Source organism: Bacillus rossius, chromosome 12 (assembly GCF_032445375.1).
Source record: "Bacillus rossius redtenbacheri isolate Brsri chromosome 12, Brsri_v3, whole genome shotgun sequence".
In the NCBI taxonomy this organism is placed as follows: domain Eukaryota; kingdom Metazoa; phylum Arthropoda; class Insecta; order Phasmatodea; family Bacillidae; genus Bacillus; species Bacillus rossius.
The window spans coordinates 18,029,004-18,054,396 of NC_086339.1; the positions used below are offsets into that span (position 1 = coordinate 18,029,004).

Below are 25,393 nucleotides of genomic sequence, written 5' to 3' on the forward strand. Positions count from 1 at the left end.
TTTTAAATTTTATTTTAAGAGATGTGACCCTCCAAAATTACTAATATTTTAATCATTCAGCATAAAACTTATAACCAAATACTCTATAAATGGGATTTAAAATGCAAAACCTGGGCGTGTTGTAGATAAACAGAGAAAGAAGAAGAACCGAAGGGAAAAAACCGAACATGCACGAATGTGGCTTCGGAATTTTTTATGGTGTGAAAATTACGTTTTCCTTTCACATCGGCTGGCAATAACGAACGACGAAATTCAAGTGCCGCATTGCGTTTAGTTGAGCACAGTGCACGTTACAGAGCAGGAACTGTGTAGTACTTGGAAAAGTGTATTTCATATTTATTTTTAGAAATCGCTCATTGACTGTGTCAGAACCTTATATACATATACACTACATTTTCTTTCACTGATCAGTTAGTTCATCACTTGCGTGGAGATAAAATGGCCCATCACGTTAGAGACGCGGTAAGTTATTTGCGACATTGCTATAGCGACAGCAATTTTGTTGCAGCTTATTATTAATAATATTAGTGCATGTTATGTAACTTCCTGACATTTTTTGACAAAAGTGTTTGATGTTGATGCAATTGTAATTAAAATGACTTTGACAGTTCCTGATACGATGATACAAGACTAGGTTTCAAAGCTCAAGTGAAAGCAAGGATTGTTATATAACTTGTAATCTGTGTGCTGTAACATCGTCAGTAAATTGCATTGTACTTTTTTTTTGTCATTTTTTGCAAGCAATTTGCATTTCGGATTGTAGATCATTTTAGATAGAATGTGTAGATTTCAGAGTGCATGCAGCTGTGCAATACGTCACTAGTCACTATTCCCATTCGAACGTTATTTTAGTAGTTTCATTAGGCTTAAATAGGTGACTCGCTTATTCTTGTGTAAATCACGTGATTATCGATCAAAATTCTAGTAGAAAGCTTCTGTAAACTTTCACGGATTATTATAACTTAATAGATCGATATTATGTATGGTGTCCTAGCTTAAATGATCTCATTTTTTTTGTTGTCAACCTGCTAGAATAAATTAATATGAAATGCTATTTACGATTATCGCCCAAGGCCATAACCAGTTACCGCAATAATGATGAAAGTACCGACTCGTACGATAAAAGACAAAATAACCCGGTATTGAATGCAAATTCAGCTCATCTTATGTGTAGGTACTTAAACATTTTATTAAGTCTTCCGTATAATTTCTTGTTGGCATATTCTTCATGCGTGTGGATATAAATAATATCCAGCTTTGAAAAGCTAACGGTAATACTGAAACATAAAGGAATTTGATAAATCGTTAAAATTGAATAATTTTTAATTATAAGGACACTATTTTGTATAGTGGCCCATTAGTGTGCCTGGGGTTCCATGGCTATTCTAGGTGAACCTGTATTTCTTTTCACCAAGCACAGCTGTGGTACCACAGCCATTTTGGTAATTCTGAAGGAAAATAACTTTTCAGTTGAAAAAAAAAATATAACGTAAATTTTCCAAAATGATTAATTTTACTTTGACATTTTTCAGTAATTATTCAAAAGGGTACTTAAAGTAGTATACCTGTAAGGGCCCAAACACACTGACACGACGAGCTGCGCACACTCTAGTCAAGCCTAGATTAAAAAAACATCAGGAAGTAAAAAAAACTATTACATAATTGTTATTCTTAGTTGGCAAAAAGCCTCGAATCTGCAGCATTACCCACATTTTTTTAGGTAAATATGTATTGTATGAATTATCGTCAAAAAAAATTTTAAAAATCTGAAATAACTTTCATTATATGCTCTTTTACTTCCTCTTTTCATTACAGCCTGCGGAGATAAGAAATTCCAATTACTTTGGGAGATATCGCTGTTCTTAATTTTCAATACAAAACAACAGAAATTTTCCATTAAGTAAGGTTAGTTACATTATAAATACTTCAAAATAAACTGAAATTAAAAATAATATCAATTAATTTTACTTGTATAGTTTTAAGTATTTATAATGTAACTGACCTGACCTAACAAAACGGGACAAAGGTAGATTAGGTCAAGTCAGCTACATTATAAATACTTTGAAACTGAACGGACATTAAACATAATAAAATTAATTTTAATAGTTGTTTAGTTTTAAAGTATTTACAATGTAGCTGACCTGACCTAACAAACCGGGACAAAGGATGAACAGTAGGAACTCACGTAATTTTCTTTTTACATGATGTAGTCGTTCACCTACGTCGTGGAAAAAAACATACTTGTAAACAAGCAACAATGTTGAACGCCGCAGAGTGCACAGGATGAAAATTAAAAAATTTGATATCTCCTAAAGTATTTGGAATTTCTATCTCCGCAGGCTGTAATGAAAATAGGAAGTTAAAGAGCACAGAATAAAAGTATTTTCGGAATTTTAATTTTTTTTTTAATAAATATCATCCAAATATGAAAATTGACGTAAAAGAGCATATAATGAAAGTTATTTCAGATTTTTAAAAATAATTTTTGACGATAATCCATACAATACATATTTATCTGTTTTTATTATCCGGAAGCAGCTAGTCTTGAGTTCTATTGCAAAAAATCATAATTAAATTTTTTGTTCATAAATCTGGATCACTCAATTTTCCAAAGAGTAATAGGAGCAAGCACAGAGGGGACATCTACATGTTTGCCACATTAACTCTCATGTTATTCTCTGTTTGGCCAACAATTATTACTAGTTGCACCACCTTGTTAGGTGAAGTCTTATTGAAATAAATTTAGCTGAAGAGTGATCATCTGTTCACATATGCATCATTTGTGCTTTTGTATTGCAGGCAGACTTCCAAGCAAAGCTCACTGAGGCTGGAAGCAGTCTGGTTGTGGTGGACTTCTTTGCAACGTGGTGTGGGCCATGCAAAATGATTGCGCCAAAGATCGAGGTAAGGGAATCTATGAATGAACTTGGTGTTAAAATATGAGAATGGAGCCCAGATGGGATTATTTGTTTGTTCGGCAAGATCATAGAAAATATTTGCCACATAATATATTGACAATAAATTTTGTCAGCTTATTCGTATACATATTAAATGGTTTTTTATCCACGAAAATAATTTTAAAGGCTAAAAAAGTCTTAAAAAGGTTAAATGGTTAACGATCAAGTGAAGTCTGTCACATGACTAGTATGGGTGAACAGAGATAACCCAGTAGTTTAGGTTTTCGTAAGTGTCTTGAGACAGGTAAGGTATGAAAATACCATCAAAATGTAGATCTGTGTACTTTTAAAATGTACCTATTTTAAAAATTAACTACCACAGTTAATAATTAATTGTTTATCATGAACAGCTGGTATTTGCTACAAATTTCCAGCCTGAAATCATTTTAACTTGATTATCAAATTGTATGTGTATTTCCTTATATAACAGACTTTGGACTTTTAAACTTTAGGGACACTGCAGTTGCACATTCATGTGTTCTTTGCTGTCAGTAAGTTTTTATTTTGTGTGCCATTGCTCAAAATTAGCGAACCAGATAGCAGACTGGACTAAATAAAGCTCAACATCTGCTATTCCCAGCACCAGTAAAGAAAGAACTGCTCTTTCTATATTGCTCCTTTTCTTATTCTTTCTACCGCCATTGCCCTTTTTCTCCCTCATTTTCATTCTCCCTCCATGATTCTTCTGTCTTTCTGTCATCTATCTATTTTTCTCTATTGTGAACTTACTTTCTCTCTCTAATGCTCTATTTCTGTCATTCTCACACTTTCTCTCTCTCTCTCTCATATATATATTCTTCTCTTTTTCTTATATATTGCTGGAACATGTATTTTTGAAGAACAATGGTTCTTAGTGCTGAGTCGTGGTGCTTGGTGCAGAGTCATCTGCTTTTATTCACTTATTAGATTAGACCTTATTGAGTGAACTTGTCAAAACAGTAAAGTAGTAAAATTTATAATTGTTTAACATATCACTTACTTTATTAACATTTAATGAAGTAATGACCTATATATTATTCCTGTTATTGAAATTACGTATTTTTGGATGATAATAATTTTTACTATTAATAGAGGGTGTTATTTGTTAAGAATATTATATTTAGTATTGTATGTATTGTTAATTAATTCATACAAAATATAGTTTATTGTAATGAATTACAAATGTAATTAATTGCTGCATGACACACATTGGATACTCTGCATGAAGGGCAGAACGATTACACAAAGCTATATACAAAAGTTTTCCTTGCTATGTCTAGAGGAAAATAATACTCTTGATGAATTTCCCATTGGCTCCAGTGCTTCCTTCTTGGAATCTTGAAGTGTGGTTTCTGGGACCACTTCCTTGTTCTGCTTGCCAAGGTCAGTTTGTAGGTCACGAGGAAATCTTCAGCAGCACGTTATAATATTTCTATTAGGGATGGGCTAGACAATCCTTAAATCCTCAAATATCATCAAATACTTTGTGTTCTGAAGATTTCATAGTTTCAAAAAAAAATTGGTTGTCTGTAAAGTCGGTTTACGGACTATAGTTTAACGTGACAACGTCATAACAAAACATTGATGAAATGATTGATCCAGAAGAAAAGGAAATATCATATTCGGCCTGAGACTGAGCCGTAATAGGTTTTTGCAACCAAACCATTTAGGCATTAAAAATATTATATTCTTTGAGGAAGATTTTTTTTTAATTTTTCAATCTTTTGCATGATAAAATCTACCTCTGCATACTTTTATGAATAAAATTGAATCATTTTTATTGAATTATCACTATTTTGTATGGATACAAAGGAGTGAAATGAAATGTGCAATTGAATTAATAAATTTACTTTTATTTGCATTCATTAATTCAAATATATTTATTACTTTTGAAATGTTGCGTGCGCCATATTTATTTTTACAAGTACAAAAAAAAAAATTCGCAGCTGCCGGGTTTTGAACAGACAACCTTTAGTTAAGAGTTAGGTACGCTAACCACACGCCCACGAGGCCATACTAAGGATATGTAGTTTCAAATGTTATGTGTGTGTGTGTGTGTGTGTGTATATATATATATACACACACACACATATATATATATATATATATATATATATATATATATATATATACATACATACATACATACATACATACATACATACATACATACATACATACATACTAGCTGACCTAGCCACGCGTTGCTGTGGCTAAAGTTTTTGTTATATTACATTATAGTAAACAATCTAAGAGGAACAATAAGAGAATGTGTAATATGGTGATCTCCTTATTTGACTTTCTACTACTATAACCCTTTAGTACAATGAAATTATTTACGAACAAAGACGAAGATGTTGATGTTGGTATACAAATTCACTGGATTGAGATTTGAAGGGGAAGTACGTTGAACACAATTAATTAAAATGTTCTTACACTTGATATTAAGCAGAAATCAATAGGTACAAAATAAAAATTTATCAGATTTAATATTTCCATTTAATTTTATAACAAATATAAGTATATTACAGTATAATACAGTAAGTAAAAATCATTTTGATCAATGAAGCACAAATAAGTAATAAACAGGATTAATTTCACTGTATTATCTTCATTATAATATGAATTCAATTTACACTTCAGTCTAAGTAACATGCTAACACCAAAAATTTAAAAAGTGGAAATAATTGAATTATACAGTATTTCGTTCACTACAAAATAAATTTACTTAATTTTATAGCGTCAACAACACGTGGTAATTATGCTGTTAAAATGTAGCTTATATGACACGTTCGTAGATTTACCATAGCAGCGCCACCTATTGATTACTTACTCAACCCAGTCGAAAGGTATCGACATCTGTTAGAATCATTTGGAGTTAACAGATAATTGTGACTGTCAAATAATAACAGACAAATAATTAGCTGAATTATACGGTATTTCGTTCACTACAAAATAAATTTAATTAATTTTATAGCGTCAACAACACGTGGTAATTATGCTGTTAAAATGTAGCTTATATGACACGTTCGTAGATTTACCATAGCAGCGCCATCTATTGATTACTTACTCAACCCAGTCGAAAGGTATCGACATCTGTTAGAATCATTTGGAGTTAACAGATAATTGTGACTGTCAAATAATAACAGACAAATAAATAGTAATAAATTAAAATTGCGACTATAATTTGAGATTTAAACTATCCTATCTCTCAAGTTGGATCGAACTGCACATGGTGTGCGAATTTTATTATAATCGGTTAAGTGGTTTAGGAGTCCATTGAGGACAAACATTGTGACACGAGATTTATATATATTAAGATATATATATATATATATATATATATATATATATATAAACTTTGTTCACAGTAGGGGTATAATATTAACACGATTTTTTAATTAATACGCATCCCAAATACACCAAAATTATTTATAATGTGTTACAATATTTTTTAATACATTTTGCAAAAGATCCCGGGTGTAATTTTAATTATTATGAGAAACTGTAAAACACCATTGTTGGTTCAAAACGTATTTGAATTTTCAACATTACTTTTGAATAACCGTACCGATTGTGCTGAAAATCGGTGGACGATCGTTAAATTACATAATATTAATAATTCAAACGACGAAATTATGATTGAAAAGTCAAATCGATGGTTGTTCCAATCGAGTGGAAAAGAGATGCCACACATGCGTACAATGAGCAAACAGAACACATCCGTAGTGGGACATCCGTAGTGGGACACTTTTTTGTGCGTGCAGCTGGCGTTCATCGATTTATTAGACGTTGTCACGTCAAAAAAATAGTTATGTTCAGCATGGCAGGGTTCAACCTGAACCGCACGCCACCACGTGGAGCCCGCTCAAGGCTGCTCCAGCGATCACCGACCGCGCCAACGGCCCCGGAGTGGGGATAGTATAACAGGACTTCGAAATTTTAGTAAAGGCCAAGTTCCTTAAAAATGTTTTACTTATGTAAATTAGTTTATTTTTTGTAGGCTAACTTAGTAGCTGCTTATAAACTATAATTTACTTGATGTTAATATTACAATTAAAAATGTCATCAAGATATGAAGTTGGAGAGTTGTTGTTTGCAGTCTTTGTCATGTTAAAAATTTGAAGTCAAAATTGACAACTTTCCATCCCCTTAATCCTTTACCAAAACAGTTTTGGTTATAATGAATTTTAATGCTAATTCCTTGCAATGTTAACATCTTTGTTTAAAAATGTCTACTTTGACTGCATTTTTAGGATTGTTCCAAGCAAGTTACTTTCAGACTATTCAACAAACTTGTAGCATTAGCCTTAATGCAGCTATGGGTTTGTTTTCATGATCAATTGCTAATAAGTGACTTCAACCAAATATTGTAATAAGGACAGCTAACCTGGTGGTGTGGAGTGTACCTAGGTTTTTAAGTGCGCAAAGCTAATTTACAGCAGTGGCAGATCCAGGATTTTGGTTTGGGAGGGGCTTGACCCAGCTGAGGCTAGGCTTGATGAAGGCAAACACTAAAACAATAGTGGACCCAGATGCTTTTGGAGGGGGCTTGAGCCCCTTAGCCCCCCCTCTGAATCCGCTACCGATATACAGTAGTGGCATCTAGCAGCGTGGAGTGGAATATAGCTTGAAAACAATGCAGTAAATTTATTGTCTCGCGCTCCACCAATGCTAATTGGACAGAGTATCCGATATTGTATTATTACAATATTTGCTTCAACTTTAGAAGACACCTACTCCCTGCACTTAATATTTCCATGTAGATTGTAATTGATGTAGTGTGTTCTGACGTTTTCTTGAATAAGTATTAAATACTTGTTCCTACGAGCTAATTTACCAATAAGTTCCAAAAACTATTTGCTATTTTTTTATATTTATATGAAATAGGAAATTAAAATCGTGTTAGGATTTGACTTTACAGTAATTTTAGCTCATTCTGAAAGTGATTGGTCACGCACGGCAAGTTCATCAGCCGGAAGCCTGCCAGTGCCACGATAGAGCTGTGACTGGATATGTTGGGAAATGTGTGTGCCAGCAGTGGGAATGACTCATCATAGAGCCATGATAAGATTGCAGCAGGACATGTGCTCCAGGAGTTATCTCCGTCCAAGTAACTTTATTTGAACTGTAACTGGGACTGGCGGGTCACCTTCGTTGAATTTCTTTCAAGGGAAATACACGTATTATGAAAACAGAGTAATGTGGTTATGAGGAAATAACTTCACATACTTACCTAATTTATACTTTAAAAAAAAAAGGTACGTCATGAAAAAAGGATGAGAGTGAATTTTAAAGATGTGTGTCAACCAGGGTGAAAATAAGATTACATACAAAGAAAGGAACTAAAAACAAAATATGTGTGATTTTAAATCTTATAGTACTTAGTGATTTGAGAAGATTGGTCCATATCATTATAAACATTGTTTATTGTGAATACTAGTGATAGATATTGTGTTTATAAACTTAGTGTAAAAATTCATTCATAATACCACAAATAAGGTTTTTGTCGTAGAAGTATTTTAAAAGTAGTGCGAAACAACTAAACTGATAATACAGAAGTAAATCACAAGTCTGACTTTTTTTACATGTTAGAAATATTGTTAGGATTACAGAGTTGTTTTATTCTAGTGCTTTTATTTTACTGAATTATACTTGTATATGGAAAAGAGGATGTGTTCCTTTGTGTTAATAAGAAGAATACATTGTATTGAAAATCATTTACCATTTGTACATATACCTCTGACACACAAATATTTTTGCAGTGTGAGTAAACTGGTGACTTATGAGTAAGATATCTAGCTGTGTTTGAAAGCAGATTGACATTAGTACAAAAGTGTCAGCTCACCTGGCTCCTAGTGGTTTTGTTTTTATCACTTTTGACTCTCGGGAGCTTGAGATTACTCATCCATCTTTTAGCCGTGGGTGTGGCTTCGGAACAGATTCCTATCGTCAGTTTAATTTCTCACTTGACTTTTTGGTTAATCATCACCTATTGGGACTTGAGAAACTATACACGTTGATGCCCTCTGTATTACTGCTGTCGTTGCCAACACAACTAGTAGCATCAGTGTATATAAAACCTTGAATTTTTGCTGCATGAGGAATGGATACCTTTGAAACATTTTTTAGAAATCAGTCTCGTGAGAGTTGTGTATGGGTGGATGAAATATATTTAAATTCTAGCCATTTGGTACACTTAAGTGTTTCGAGCGCATTACATGAGTTGCACAAGATTTGTGAAAATATTTTACCAGAAACTTTGGAACAGTAAAATAATTTTGACCATCCATGTTTGTCCGGGTGGTGTGGATAACAACAGAAAACTTATGATTCGCAGGGATCAGGTTCTGTAGTTTTACCATGAATTATCATTATTGAACCAAACACAGTCCTTTACAGAGATAATAAACAGACTAACAAATCATCTGCTTCCTTTAGTAAAGGGGGTATCTCCTAGCCAATGAGCTGTGAATGACAAAATATTATACATTATTTACTGCAATAACAGCTTTTCAACTTCATCTAACATTAAAAAAAAATTTAGGTTGCTAATTACAGTACACAATAACTTTATGAAGTTGTCAAACTAATAATTACTCAGTCTGGGGTAACAATACAAATACCTTCTCATGAAAGAATATTAAAATGGTATTTAAACAATAAGTTAACTCTTAGTGACCCACTTGCTTATCACAAAATACTGCATTTAACCTTAAACATTAATGGCACTAAGAGGAGGAAAACATTACAATTTAATTACAATTAATAGTTACTCTTATAACTTTAACTTGAATTTGCCCTGTTTATCTACAATTAATCTGACTAGGGTGCTTTTGGCACATCGGAATGAGTCTTTTCTTTTCTTTGCCATTAATAGTATTTGCCACAGACAAGTGTGACTCTTAAGAAGATTTCTACTTCCTTTTGAATTGTTCGTCAATCATCTTGCTATCCTCTGATACTTTCGCCTCCTAACACCCACAGATCGGCAGCACTCGTGAATAGCAGGTGGTGTGCTGTGCTCGCCGCAACTGGGTGGTTATCGTTGCGATGAGTTGGTGTCCAAACTTCTTGTAGCGAAGGAACTCTCCCAGCGAGTCCCCTTGGCGATGCAGCGTTTGTCAAGTGGCATGTTATTTTGCTCGCCCAGCGAGTGCGGGAGAAGGATGCTCATTCCTTGACACTTTCACAGGACTATTCACCAGGTCTGGAGGTCCCAGCGACCAGCAGTTGCAGCCTGGTTGCACTCGCCTACCGAGCGGCCGAGCCGAAGCTACCACAGAGAGTCATTAACCAGCTTCTCTGTGCTTGGCCAGCACTGTACTCGTTGCTTTCCTGGTTTAATGCATCAGTTAACTGTACTGGTGATAATCTTATACCAGAAGTTACACCACACTCCCCCCTGCGAATGCCTTACTCGTTCACGTATGTGACTACTAAAATGGCCATTATTCCCTTCATAGGCCAATCCCTAAATCCACCTGCAAAATAATTTTTCTTTTTTTATTTACATCTGAAAAATTTCAATTCCATCTATAAAAAAAAATTCTACTTTTTAGAGTTTTAAAACCATAAAGTGCTACTTTAAATGTACAATGCCAAAATGTCTCCCCCCAGAAATAAAAATCCTCTTATGCAAATTCCTATACAGTCTTTAATTTGGAATTTCATTGTTCAGCACATTCTGCTATCCAGCACCAATCAAGCAGCTCGTGTTCTGATTTTCTATGGTGAATTCCAGCTGCATACCTCGGCCGGCAGGTTACATTTCAGCGCTGCAGGCATTTTTATTTCGCTCAAGGTTATCATTACTGTCAGTTTTCATTCTAATACAGTGTCTCCTGTTTTATAGTAGTATTTTTTTATAGTTTTATTTTTTGAATGGTACATTTCCATAATGATTTTGTGAAGATGATCTAAATGACGAATGCAACTTGCATTTCTGATTCTTCTTGTGTGGATTTACTTATTATAAGGCACTTTGTTACAACTTGTTAAATATTGTATTGTAAATAAATTTTTCTTTGGTATTCCTGTTAAATCTACAATATATTGATGCACGATAATCCGACATAGCCGTGGTTAGGAAAATTTTGAGTTAAAACACCTTTCACTGTAATATTAATGGAATGTATTTTAAGAAAACTTTATCCTGGATATTTCTTTCTAAGCAGCTTAGTCACAACTCATGATGTTTATTTTTTATTTTGCAGGAGATGACCAAACAGTTTCCAGATGTAGTGTTCTTGAAGGTCGATGTTGATGAAATTGAGGAACTTGCAACAGAGTACGATATAAGCGCCATGCCGACGTTCATCTTCATCAAGAACAAGCAGAAGGTATTTGGTGTAGTACATTTTGAATGCATAAAAATTGCATGTCAAGCATCTTGCATGGTTATAATCTAGTTTAGTTTCTTCATTATTTCTTTATTTTATTTGATACTGTAAATTTTGTTACCAGTACGTCATTTGTGTACATTGGCTACAGATTATAATTTGGTTTATGGTCAACAGTATTTTCCTATGTTTCACTTGGAATGGCCACCTGCTAAGAAAGCTCATCATTTGCGAGGGGAACAGAATTTGTCAAAACTAAAGTTCTCATTATTAAATGCATTGAAGAGATTATCAGTTACAAATAGATGGTAGATAACACTAACAATTAAATGTGGCGGGATATGAAAAAATTTTGATACTAACAAAAAGTTTGTGAGATCCATGTTGCAAAAGTACAGCTGTAATGTTTTGGAACATGCATTACTGCTACACAGCCCGGCTGTGAAATCCATGGGTTTCCTTCATGGTAGGGGTTGACAGTTTTTTATGTGAAGTATATTTGCCTTTCCTTAGACATTTCCCATTCCTGGAATCAATAGCCCCAAACTTCTTGGAATACACATATTAAATTCATGTAAAGGCCAGCTATCATTCAGAGTACGCACCAGAAATAGGTTTCAACGTTGGTATTCCTTATTTTTCAATAGGCATTTTTGGTTGACTCTTTGTTTCAAACTTCAAATTATTGAGAAATTACCTGTAACTATTTTTTGGAATGCTTTCTTTGAAAAATATGTGTAACTTATTTTTATTCAGATGTATAATTACAGTTAAAATTGAAACTTGTCACTTGTCATTGTTCTGTGGAAAAGTTCAGCAGTTAAAAGAATGAGTTTTGGTTTTTTGACGTAGATTCAATATATACATGACAGCCAAAATTCTTACCTTTTTAAATATTTTTTTCATGTCGTAAGCAAGAAACAAGCAGAGTTAAAGAGAAGTGAAGTCCCCCATGTATACTAAAATCCTAAGTGAAAGAGAACACCTCATATTTTCATTTAATAGGTTGTCATTTCCTATCAGTTGTTTGTTTGAACATCAATAATGTATGTATTGACATTCACTTCCATGTCTTTCAGTTACAAAGTAAATAAATATTTAAATATATTTTATAATTACCGTGTTTTTATTGGTTATTTTTAACTATAATTTAAATAAAATTATATGTAGGCATAACTAGTATGAAATAACCGAACATAGAGAACTGCCTAATAGTCGCCAGCGCTAAGAAGCCACAAGTAGGCGGAAATGTTTTACGATGCCTAGCTTTGGTTTTGGAATTTGAGAATGCGGATATTGGCGGAAGGTGGGTAGTCGTGAGAGGGATTCACGGCAAGGCGTAGTTAGCACGTTTTGAACGAGTAGGCGGGAGTCTTGATGTCTCCTGTCTCCTACCTGGTGTGTGTTTTTCACACACACACACACACACACACACGTGAGAATGCAGATTCTGGCGGAAGGCGGGTTTTCGTGAGCGGGAGTCATAACAATACAAGACTAGCACATTTTATAATTGAGCCCCTGGACAGCTGGGAAAAGGGCAGAAAAACCAGGGTGTTTGTAGTTTCTCTTTATCCTCCCCATTTTATTTCCAATTAGCCTGGTCATCCCGAAGTGGCTTTGAGGAGTAATACAGATATGCTTGAAACATTGTCTAAGATTAAATATAATTGAGTTATATGCTATCTGCTGACAGTGGCTCCTTTGCTACCTTACATTTTTTTTTAAATTATCTGTGAGAGTTTTATTTGTAAAAAATATATCATAATTTAAACTACTTGCAATAATAAGAGGTCAGTCAGAATTGATTTAAGTCAAGCTATGTTTAATTTGAATTGTGTGCAGTTGTGGACAGGAATGGCTGTCAGAAGTTGATGCCCTAAAGATTCCGATTAGCTGAAGTACTCTAAATGCTTGGTACTTGCAGCGAACCAAGTATAAAAATAGTTATGGCATCTCTGGTATACATGTGTGTGAGCTGGGGTCCATGTGCTCGTCCTGGGATCAGGGGCGTAGCCAGGGGGGGGGGGGGGGTTAGGGGTTCAATCCCCCCCCCCCCCTAGCACCAAATCTTTAATTAAATTTCTTATTCATCACTCAAACAAATTTCATATTAAAAATTAATAAAATTTTTACCATTACAATATTTAAATTTAAGTACCGAAAACTGCTAAAATAGCACTATTTTACACCTTAAAATTCAAATTTTCCCGGGGGAGGACCCCCGGATCCCCCGCTTTAATACAGGGGGAGGGGAGGGGGGGTGTCATACTTCTTAACACCCCCCATACACAAATCCTGGCTACGCCACTGCCTGGGATATCACCTCGGCTCCTGCCACTCCCTGTGCGCGCTGAAATCCCACATCACATCACTCAGTCTTGGGTGTGCTGTCCATGAGAAGTGTGGAAAAAGTACGAGATGATGTAGCACGGAATTCAGATGTCGTTATTCAGACCCTATTTCCAGGCTTCCTAGCTGACTGGTGGCAGTGATATAATTTTTTTTTCTAAGGTAGAGGTAAACAAGGATCCCTTAGTATATATACATTATTTATATTATTTATATACAATATATTTACATTTTTTAAAAATTAATTTTGCCCTGAATGTGGATATGAAATTATAAACTGTAACATCTGTAAAACTCTGTTCTGTTTAAAAGCAGAAGTAACAAGAATGTTTTCTTGAAATCAGCTGGATATATACTATTCAAAGGATGTGATTCTTGTAAAAGGGAAAGACGTTGATTTAATAAATCCTTTCTTTCTTTCAGGTTGAGTCTTTCTCTGGCGCTAACGAGAAGAAGCTATTGGAAATGATCCAGCAGCTGAAGTAAATATAAACATTGTTCCTCTCAATTTTTCCACTGTGGTCATTTGTACTTTTGTTTGCCAGTCAGATACTGATACAGTTTTGTGATAATTTCCGTGTTAATGCTGTTTTTGAAGCATAATTTCATTTTTCACTTGGAAAGGCATCTTTCTAAGGAGAAGTTTTGATATTTTTTAACGTTTACTCTAAATAACATTATTGCATAGTTAGTATTTTTAGTGATCGTTTGTCTTTAGTTCATTAAATGCAGATAATTTGTGCATCATTCCAGCTATTTGTGTAAGATATGCATGCCCTTCATTTGTGCATTTACTTACAAAAAAGGTATTACAGTTTATGCCGACATACTAAATTGGCTTTTCATTTGCTGGCAAACTAGCCTTAATATTTCAAAGTGATGGCCACAATTAAAAAAAAAAAAATTGTGCATAATGTGTGTTTAAAATATTTTTCAGCGGTTACTAATCAGTGTAAGCCAGTGCCTATTAAATATTGTGCTTGTGTGCAGGTAGTTGGAATGGAATTGCTGACGTAGGTCTCCTGACTTGTTGATGTACAGTTAGTCCCTGTAGGTGTAAATGAAGCAACACTCGTGTGTAAATTTTATAAAACTTTCTTACAGCCAAGTTTTGCATTTTGATAGAACTGGTTATGTATGTTAGTACATTTACTATATTTGCAATATTTTTTTATAATGGAATGTGTTATTTTTGGATTAATGCCACTGGTGGCTATATATGATATGAATTAAGGGAGGAAAGTATACAGATTTTTATTTTAGGAATTATTTATTGATCACTGTAACAGATTGTTAGAAATGCTTTTGTGGAGTGTGTTCATCAACTGGTTAGTAAAATCTCATTACTGCATATTTCGTGTTGCTAGTTATAAGACAGATGAATTTTTTTTCTGGTCATTGCTAGCTGTTAGCCACTTTAATTGTATCAGTCAAACATTTAAAAAATTGAAGTAATTCCTGAACATGGTAATTTCACTTTCCGTGCTCACTGAATTTTTAAAGTCCTTATTTACAGTGATAGAATCTGTTATTGTGATGCAGTATAAGAAGTGTAAATTGGATTGCTATAATGCAGGGTTAGCCCCTCCATTTGCTGGGATTTGTTATTTCTCCTCCCACTCCCCACAAAGATCTAAAGGTAGTTCATTTTCAATAATTTTGACCTCAATGTCAGTGACAACTTTATCTCAATTCATGTCATGGTTATCAAGGCAAGTGAAAATGTTTTTGTAGAAACTTCTTGTATAATGTGATGAGGTTCTGCTATACCATGAATTAGTGTTTATGTGTTTGTACCATTTTTTTTTTGTATTAGCTTCTGGCTTTATATGGTTAGTTTTTAAAGCTAACTTGTCATCAGTTTTATCAACTTTATTTATGAAACCTGTAAATCTAATCCTTATAATCTTGCTTGTTAAGTTTTTTGATCATATTAAGTGTGATTTATAGGAAAAAAATATATATAATGAAAATTTTCTTGTTATACAATAACTTGCTCTCTTGTAATGTGATCATCGAAGCATTGTATTGTGTGGTTCTGCTAGGCTTGGCAACATTTGAAGTGGCACATAGTTTCAGGTAAATTTTTGTCCATGAATTATCACCTCATTTATGTTAGTTAAAAAGCAGTGGGTCAACTAGTCAGTGGAGTACTTAAATATGGTTTCCAGGAAACACGTACTACAGTAGAAGCTATTTTTACTGCCAAAATATTTTTGAATTACTAGCTTCAGCACATTTATCATACTGGTACCCCTTATTTGATATTCACTTCATTTTGTGTGTATTGCAGTGTTTCATAAAATAACAATTTATATATGTCTGAACATGCCAGTTTTGAAAATTATACAGTGGAATAGGTTCTTTCTGAAATAAACCATTTACTGTGGATGTAAGTGACATGGCTGCAAAGTAAAATCATGAACTTTAGTACACACAGTCACACCTAAAAAAATTAATGTATTTATTTCTAGAAAAGTAAAAGTAAGTAAAATGTAAAAATTATAATGGTTATGTTCTGAAAATTTTACAGGAATTTTTTTTCCTTATTGCATGCCCAGTTTTGAACAAAAATGATTAAAATAAAGAAAGGAATTGGATGTGTTTGTGATGCAAAGCTGTATATAATTACCAAAATATATTTGATTTTGAAAATATAGATAAACTTTTAAGAACATTGTTCTCAGAAGCAATTATTCTGTGTAACATAATATATTATCCAATTGTATTTTAACATTAAAAAAAAAGTACTTGAATGTGTTTGTGGTTTTAAACTATGTAATTACCAAAATATTTCTAATTTTAAAGATATGCTTTGTAAATTTTTGATATTAACTGAATATTCAATAAGGAACAATTACTAATGTTATATTAGTATTATGTGCTGGTAACAACTGTTCTAACAGCCACATTATTTTTTAAAAACTATTTTTTGGGTTCTCACAACAAATACTTAATTCTACTGTGTACGAGCATCCTGTTAGACCTGAAAGTTTATCTGAAAAGGACTAAGAATAGTTTTTTTTTTTACAGCTGGCTACTTACCTCTTTGATACTGTTCTTTCTTAATTATTTGAAGGTTTTATGAACCAGAATAATGTTGAAGGTGGTATGAAGTGAAGTGATACACTATATGAAAATGTACTCTTTGTAGTGCAATTGCAATTTTGCTTGCTGTGTAACAATAAGCCTAATGAAATTAAACCACAAATTGTAAGTTGATTGGTATAGTGGGAAAGATGTAGCAAAAAAAAAAAATTACTGAAAGTTTATTGTGAATATATTCTGTATTTTTAGCAAATAAAAAAATATTGCTGTCATGTGCATTTGTTAAAATATTTTGTTTACCATTTTAAGATTAAAGAAATTACCATTTCAATTAATCAAAAATATATATTAAATCCAGACTGGATTGAATTGATTCATTTGTATGTTAACCAAACTAAACTGGCGTTCTGCCATTTTTCTTTACAAAAACTTATTGTTCAAAAAAAATTTAACTTAAGTAATATGTTTGCTTCGGGCTGCACGAGACCAGCTGAAAACATAAATTCGCAAGATCGCTGGAAAGAGGCTCTGGGCCACTTGCACATGGACCCCATTGTCTGATGCACAGTGAGTGAGACTGTTTAGGAATAATGGAAATTTGAAGCTGCACCTCTACTGCTGTAAATTTCTCGCCTTCATTTCGATCCAATACACTAAAAGCAACATTCTGATGTAGACATTCCAAGTTAAACCAATGACAGTGTGCTTCTAGACCCAATTTTTTTGCCTTTTATTATTAATAAGTAAATTAAAATTTTTAATGTTACCAAGCCGAATAGTTTCAATTTGGCAACAGTGTTCGCCATTTACTCTGTACTGAAATTAGTGTGATGCAGACTAGAAAATAGAAGTCTTACAACTTAAATGTATTCATTTTTGCTCGCAAATATGTCAAACTGTTTTCATGTCTTCCATTTTTTATGGGAATTTGAATTCCCAAATCGCCCGGGAAAAATCCAAACGCAAGCAACTCTGTGCTGGATTACAAAATGGCGGATTAAAGAGTGCTCACTGTAATTTGCTTGTAAATCAGCATTTTCTTGATGAATGTCTTTGTCATAACTTCAATTTTTTTTTCTTACGAAGATAAAACTCCAAAAATTGAGACATGGTTAGTGGTGAAATTAAGTTTAAAATAACATTTGCTACGTTAACAAAGCAAAATGTCCTTATCGCAAATGGTCAGACCAACCAAATCGATATATCAGAACCAGGTAACTTTATCACATTGCCAATTTTAATGGTAGACATATTTCTTTCAGTTACATCTTGGAGAAAAAAAAATGGAATATCTTGTGATGGACAAATAATGCTACACTTACAATTCACAGATGGCAATTACCAGAAACTTTTCTAAAAGCAACAAATTATAAAATACTTTTTTCTTATACGTTTCTACTTGTAGTCTACAAACAGAAACCAAAATAAGGATAAACAAATTTTGAGATATAAAGATAAACCCGTTTCTAAATTGATGAAAGCAAAGCATACAATAATATTCTTTGTGACTACACAACAGGTATATAAATATTTATTTTGATTTTAATTATTTCATGCAAATAATTTGATCTGATAATTAGCTATGATGTATTCAATATGCATCCAAATATCAGATTAGCTTCCAAACCACCTCAAAAATATGGGCTTCTAAAAAAATATATATATATACATATGACATTTTGTGAATATTTTCAAAAAAAACAACAATATATATATATATGATGCTGATTTAAACTATCCTTAGCCAAATTTGCTTCCAATAAACACATTATGAGTAGTCACATTTTAAACCGTTCAATTTTCTGGGATACCAATCTTGCATAGAAACAAATCTAAGCATAACCAAAACAGGTTATTCGCATTAATTATATCAAATTGTTCAAGTTGTACCCAGAGGGTGTTGGGAAATGTTATTCTTTTTCTTTGTTAACTGAACAAATAATTTGCTACCTCGGAGCCAGTAACACAAAAGCAACCCCTATTATTGTGTTAGATCAATTTGCCTTTTTTTTTTTATTGAGGTTCTAGAGATATATTTTAAATGCATTAATGTTAAGGCATGTTTTCACCACACTAATATCTGACATACACCATTGCGGGTTTAAGCTGGTTGTTACAGAAAAAATCTCGGAAATGGACAACAAAATTGAATACATACACACGGGTAACAAGCCAATATAGCCGACATTGATGTTAAATAGCACAGAGAATTACATGGAAGAAATATAAAAAAATTAAGAGACAGTTGCAACAGCAGTAAATACAAGGAAAACAACCTTTGCTGCAAGACACCAGCCAATAATATTAGTTCACATGTGCACAACCAATCAGGGGAGTGCTCCAGTCATTAGCTGCAGCAGGAGAGGGGGGGGTCAAACACACACAAATCCCAATTTACGAATAAGTTTGTTTGTGCCTGATGACGGGAACAGATGCCAGTTCCCCGAATGTCACAACAGTTTTGTCACAAAGAAAGCTTACTTTGTTCATCTGTGCTGTCCAGATTATCTGTTTATTTTCATCACTGAGTTCATCTGTGCATTGCTGTGTTGTCTGGAGTTTATTATCTGTATTTACTGTTCTTGTTGCAAATGTCTCATCTTTGAATAATGATATGGAACAGAACAATGGAATCAGGGTGTCTACAAATACCTACAGGACCAACTTTAGTACTTTTTCCATGAGCTATAAGTAAAATTTTCTTAAAGGGTCATTTTCATACATAATAATCAAAATCAAACCTAAGACAAAATAGATATATTTGCAGGAAGATGTCAGAATGTTAAAACATTTTTAAAGATTATTTCCACATGATTTATGTGCACAGGTACCAACTTCAACTATTTGTATTTATTATGATACTATACACTGAAGGGTGTCAAATAAAATGCAAATCAACAAATGGTCGCTGGAAATTAAAAATTCATGACTTTCAACATTGTTAGTTTATTTTGGGACTTTTTCATGACTTTTATGAATTGTAGATACGATGGGAGCATTTTAACAGCTATGTTTTCCACAAATAAAAAATACAGAATCAATCACACCAATGGGAATTGAACCTGAATCATTAGTCACATAAGACTACTATATTTAAAAGAGACTCCGAACTTGTGTTCAGTGAGTCATACTAGGGCTTAGAATCAAACCTACTCTTCTAGACAAACAACCGCAATACCAGTGATCATAGCCACCTAGGACCCATTTGTTAATGTTGTAGCAAGAGAGAGACATTTCCCCCCCTTTAAATTAGACTTGTATGAATAATCCAATAGTTCCTTTATTTCTATAAAAATGTACCAAGATAAATTTCTGTGCGCATCATTATTCAGGAACATGTAAGTAACCTAGATTATTAAATCCCAAGAAGTTTGTTGTATTATTTTGGTTAGCTCGCTGATTTTGCTTGATATAATGGATGAACAAATAAATTAGAGCTTGAAATCAGACACAGAGGTCATTTTAGAAAATGAGGACTGAAGCGACATGAACGCATCGGTGAGGAAATCGGGGAGAATCCTGCATGGAAGCTCACCGCAACCTCTGCCAAACTTCCCAACCGTAACAATTCCAGGTTTAACTCTGCCAGGAATCAAACCCAGATCTCCTTGGCCCCTTGCTTGGAATAAGCTTCCCGCTCCAGAACTAAGTAATGCTCTCCTAATTTAGAATGACAAAATAAAGATGGCCAAAATGTGATTTTACCTTCTAGCTGGAACTGTGCAGTTAAAACAAAAACAGATACTGAGGATATCTACTAGAGTAAAAAACATTTGCCAACGAATTGTACTGACTGAACTGTTATACACAGTGCCAACAGGGTTTAATTTAGAGCCTTAAAACATACACAACACAACAGATGAAATTCAATCATATGAAAATTAAATTTTGACAGAAGTGAAATGTGGACAAAAGTGTTACAATAATTAACATTCCTTTAATATTAAAGTTGCCCCTAACAAAATCAGTAACAATATCTTTTATCCTCTGCAAGAGGTTGTTCTTTAAAACTCATTATCACTGTACAATATACAAATGATGAACCTTAGCACACAACAAGGCATGCAATCAATAAAATACATTTTTCAACTAATGATACAACTATCCCTAACAGTTTCTTTGTGAACTTTGTAATGTATAACAAGACTGCTAGCCTGTCGAAAAGATTTATCACACATTGTGCATTGAAACGGGTGTTCATTTTTACCAATCCTGAGTGAATTACTGTCTATGTGTTCTCGCTTCACTGTAAGAGTGATTTTTTGGGAATTACTATTGAATTTTTTCAGATAAGTTTTCCCCACTTTACCATTTGTCCGTGTGTTAATGTGGTGTGAGTCTTTATCGAAAAGGGTCTTATCTACAAGATGTGTCCAAGACTTCTTTTTCTCATGGCTGTTGGAGCACCGTGTCTGCAGCCTGATGTTAGGATGCGAGAGCAACTTATGCTCCCTCGGCTCTTGGTACCGAAATTTTTCTGGCATAGACGAATTTGAAACTTTCCCGGTCGCCACTTGCAGCAAAGTATCAAACTTCACAATCCCCTTGTCTAAATCCCTGATTATTTCTGCGGACTTGATGGAGACACTTCGGCTTTCGGACACAGCGTTATCTGTGTCTGAGTCTTCAGAATGCTGCCGGGGTACCTCGGAGTTGCACTCGTCGTAGATGTGACTGCAGTCAATGTTTATCTCTCGTTCTGCTTCACCAGATGATTCACTTAAATCGTCATAGTTGGGAAAAAGTATGATTTCCACGGGACTGTCACCATCTGCGGGTTCCTGCTTTGCAATGATCTGCCCGTTGTTGTTAAGTGAAGCAATGTTGTACTCCACCAAGCAGAAATTCTCGTCCATGACAAGGTAATCTTTTCCGCTTTTTTCAGATTTGCGTATCGGTACACACACAATCTCTCCATTCTCATCTTCTTTGACAATGCATACCATTTCGCTGCTGCTTTCATCCATCTTATGGGCTAAAAAAAAGGAAATCATTTGTACCAAACAGCATTGCTAACATATAGGCTACATGGCTATCTACCAAATAAAAACAAATTTTTTCAGAACAAAATCATCTGTTGGGTTTTAAAAAATACTGTATTTACCCGAGTACTGGTTGCACATTTTAGGCTGATTTTTAGTTAAAAAAAAAAAAACTTAGTGTGATCATTATGCATTTAAACTTTGGTAAAAAACATTAAACAATGCAGTTTGTGATTGAATATGTGCATTAATAACTAACTTATGTCAATTTCAACAAATTTAACTCCACTAATACTTATAATGTATTTTATTAAAATATCTCAGCAGTAGTATGAAGCTCTGTGAAAAGCGCATTAGCCTGCCTTATGACTGCCGGTGCCAGCCAGGCGGCAGACACAGCAAAACTGCATTTTTAGAAAAGTGGCTATAAATGATGGTGCATAACGATCACACACATACACGTACATACTTGCACATGCAGGCAGACACAAACACAAACAAACACACCTCTTACTGGTTTATTTTTATATTCCTCCCAACTTTGGCCGTACATCGACAACGCAAAAATAAAAAAAACACCAATATGTTTTATTTTCTTAAATTTCCTAATGTTTTTTTGAATCATTCCCTAAGAGGATGCTATATTTTAAGTAACTTACCAGGAGTTCACTATTTCAATTAATGACGGTATGGTTAGGTTAGGTTAGCTACACTACAAATATACTTTGATATTTTTGAATGGTTTGTGTGTTAAGATTGGATACATTAAAATACTTTTAAAATTGTATGGATGGTTTGTTAAGTGGAACCAAAAATTCAGGAGTTTTTAAGGACCCCTTTACCACTTCACAAGGTAGAAAAACAAGGTAGAAAACCATTTGTAATACCACAAAATTCTTCACGAAAATTATGTTATAGTTAATGCAAACAAAAGTTTGTTGGTTAATCAATTCTTACAGATATGCCCATATTGTCCAGAATTATCTCTGGAACACATAGGTATCTAACCTAAGCATTTCATTTTATCACTAATTACATTTACTTTAAAATATTAAAGTATGACAGTAAAACACAACTTTTTTGTTTAAATGTGTGATGCTAATTATGAAAAACAAAACAAAAACTATTTTTTTCACATATAAAATCTAATCACATGGCTCGAAATTCGCAAATTGTACTGAGAATGTGCAGTTTGTTGCCAAGTAGATGACAAAAGAACATAAAATACCTGCATTTATCCATTATTTGCACACTATCAACCTTAATTAAGGAGTTAAGTATTATTAGACTGTTAAGAACCTTTATTTAATTAAAGACATTTTAAGGACGTTTATAAAATATTACGGAGGCTTATGACCCTGTAAAGTAAGCTACATTTAAAACACAATAAGAATAAAATAGTGTCGATGGTTGGTTAGGTTACCTACATAAGTTAGCTACATTTTACATATACGTAATTCTTTGCCAACCATACAAATTATTTTACAGTATTTTTTATTGTAGCTAACCTAACCAACCATCCACTCTCTTTTAAATAATTTGAATATTTGCTAACCTAACCTAACCAGCCATTTACATTATTCTGAAAGTAATTTAAATGTAGCTAACCTAACCTAAAGTATTCGGTTTTCCTAAGAGAAGTTTGTTTTGTTAAAAGTTTGCATCGCAATATGGTAGCGATATTGATGAAATTGCCAACAAGAAGATGCTGAAGTGATTACAACCCTTAAGGTCTTACAGTACAAGCGCAGGAATAAGGTGTTTTGGACGGGGGAAAATTTTATGCCTGTTTAGCACAAAATAAGTTTCTTAGACAGAATACATTTTTGGTATAGTGTTATATACTAGAATAGTTTGGGCTGAAGTATACTTTAGGATACGAAAGAGGTTTAAATCATAGTAAAAAAAAATTACATGTGACATTGCAAAATATACTAATCCAGGCAGGATTGTAGTATATAAAAGCATACATTAGATATTATATGAACAGCATCACGTTCTACACTAGAATAGGTATGGCAATAACGGCTATAGTATCCTTTACGATACCTGAGATGTTAAAATCATATTTGAAAATTAATAGTTAAATTATAAAAAGTAGTATCACAAAATTACTAAACCGATTAGGATTTTAGAATAGAATACGATACAGTAGATATTATATGAACAGTATTGTGTTCTATGCTAGAATGGGTACGGCTGTAGTATACTTTATGATACTCAAATGTTTTAAATCATATTTGAAAATGAATAATTTAATTATAAAAAGTATTGCAAAATATACTAAACCGGTTGGGATTGTGGTATGTAATACAATACCTGAAGGATAGATTTATTAAAAAAACTTATTATGTGCAAAAACCCCAAATTATTGTGCTTGTCCTGTAATAACAAAGGAGTGGTAGTGACGTCAGCGCCATGTTGGTGACGTCATCAATATTATGGTATCGCATTGTAAACCACTCCCAGCAAAATTGGTCTCATTGTAACATGGATTGTACATACCTAGTAGTGTGATGTGTGCATGTTATCTTGGAATATGGCTCAAATACGATGAAAATCTTCAGCTTTGTAATATTCAAAGATACTAATTATTAACTTTGAAATAAATTCTAAAAAATGAACAATTCATTGTTATTTATAATACAGCACTAATTTACTTACTAGCATTAAGTCCCATGAGCTACAAATTGTTGGAATTTACTATTTTAATAGGTATCGGTGCGGAAATGACGTGACATTGCAGTACACTTTTTACCATTCATCGTACTTTTCTACAATACTTTACTCTTTATACAACCCAAGAAATATAAAAGTAAACCATCAATCCACCATTTTTATTCTCCACCAGAGATAAGTAAATGGACCAGATGTAGAGCTGTAGCAAACCGTATGTATTCGTTACTGAGTAACGGGTGCGGCATCTAGTAACGAGTAACGAAACGTTACACACGAATACATTTCGTTACTCGCATCTTTCGTATGTTTTAAGCATGCGCGCGCTTATTCGTTACAAAGAACGATGTTTGTTTATTAATAAAAGTATAATTTGGAAATTCGTCGTCCAAGTTTTTTACTGTTTATTAAAGGTATTGTGTGTGTACACAAAGTTTTAGATTCGAACAGAAACAACGTAAGAAAGTATGTTTTACAAATTATAAATATGTATGTTTTTGTTTTTTATAATCGCGTATTTTCACGTTTTATGTTCTTATCTTAAAAGATATATTATAATAAAGCCGCTCTTATGAGAGTTAATTGTTTGTTGGTTATCAAAAGCTGTTAATTATCAAATATTTTTAATTGTTTATATTCGATTTATTTTTATTTACGCGACGTCATACTGTACGCGTACGAAATACGACTCGATTCGATGCTGTTACATAACATAGCATGTGCCATGTCATGCGGTATCAGAAGTAACGAGTAACGATACGAAAGTAACGAGTACTAATTGTTATAGTAACGAATACATACGGGTACACATTTTTTCGTTACTTTCACACCTCTAACCAGATGGAACATAAACACATCGTTTAGATAAGGGTTTTGAAGTCGGGTGTGGAAAGATGAGAGGGATTGTCCGCCATATTGCTTAGTGAATAACTTTGTTGATTTCGCCATTTGATTACATTGCGAGTAGTTGAAAGTTTGTTAATTTATGTATCGTTAGTTTGGTTTTTGAGTGTTAAATTCTAAATTTTCACATTAATTATTAATAACTAATCTGATT

The 25,393-nt window shown here is 33.4% G+C and overlaps 2 protein-coding genes across 3 annotated transcripts; one reads left to right on the forward strand and one right to left on the reverse strand.

Annotated features, from left to right (window-relative positions):
* The first annotated feature begins 206 nt into the window (after positions 1-206).
* LOC134537641 (thioredoxin-2) lies at positions 207-16,950 on the forward strand. The gene is made up of 5 exons (XM_063378305.1): positions 207-462; positions 2,800-2,904; positions 11,153-11,278; positions 14,054-14,112; positions 14,621-16,950. The coding sequence occupies exons 1-5, from the start codon at positions 439-441 to the stop codon at positions 14,622-14,624; spliced, it is 318 nt and encodes a 105-aa protein (XP_063234375.1). The 5' UTR covers positions 207-438; the 3' UTR covers positions 14,625-16,950.
* Positions 15,421-24,634, reverse strand: LOC134537640 (zinc finger protein 182-like). 2 transcript variants are annotated; one of them, XR_010076017.1, is made up of 2 exons: positions 24,166-24,634; positions 15,421-21,653 (listed from the first exon to the last, which is right to left on the reverse strand). XR_010076017.1 is itself a non-coding variant. In XM_063378304.1 (2 exons), exons 1-2 carry the CDS (start codon positions 24,338-24,340, stop codon positions 20,764-20,766), a joined length of 906 nt encoding a protein of 301 aa, XP_063234374.1. In that variant the 5' UTR covers positions 24,341-24,522; the 3' UTR covers positions 15,421-20,763. The 2 variants fall into 2 exon arrangements, 1 of the variants encoding a protein (XP_063234374.1); XM_063378304.1 differs by having other exon boundaries at positions 24,325-24,522.
* Positions 24,635-25,393: the final 759 nt, after the last annotated feature.

Bases quoted from the DNA above. Each gene is read 5' to 3' on its own strand.
- LOC134537641 (XM_063378305.1), top strand. From the start codon at position 439: ATGGCCCATCACGTTAGAGACGCG. The intron at 2,905-11,152 runs GTAAGGGAATCT...TTTATTTTGCAG, and splicing joins TGATTGCGCCAAAGATCGAG to GAGATGACCAAACAGTTTCC. The intron at 11,279-14,053 runs GTATTTGGTGTA...TCTTTCTTTCAG, and splicing joins TCATCAAGAACAAGCAGAAG to GTTGAGTCTTTCTCTGGCGC.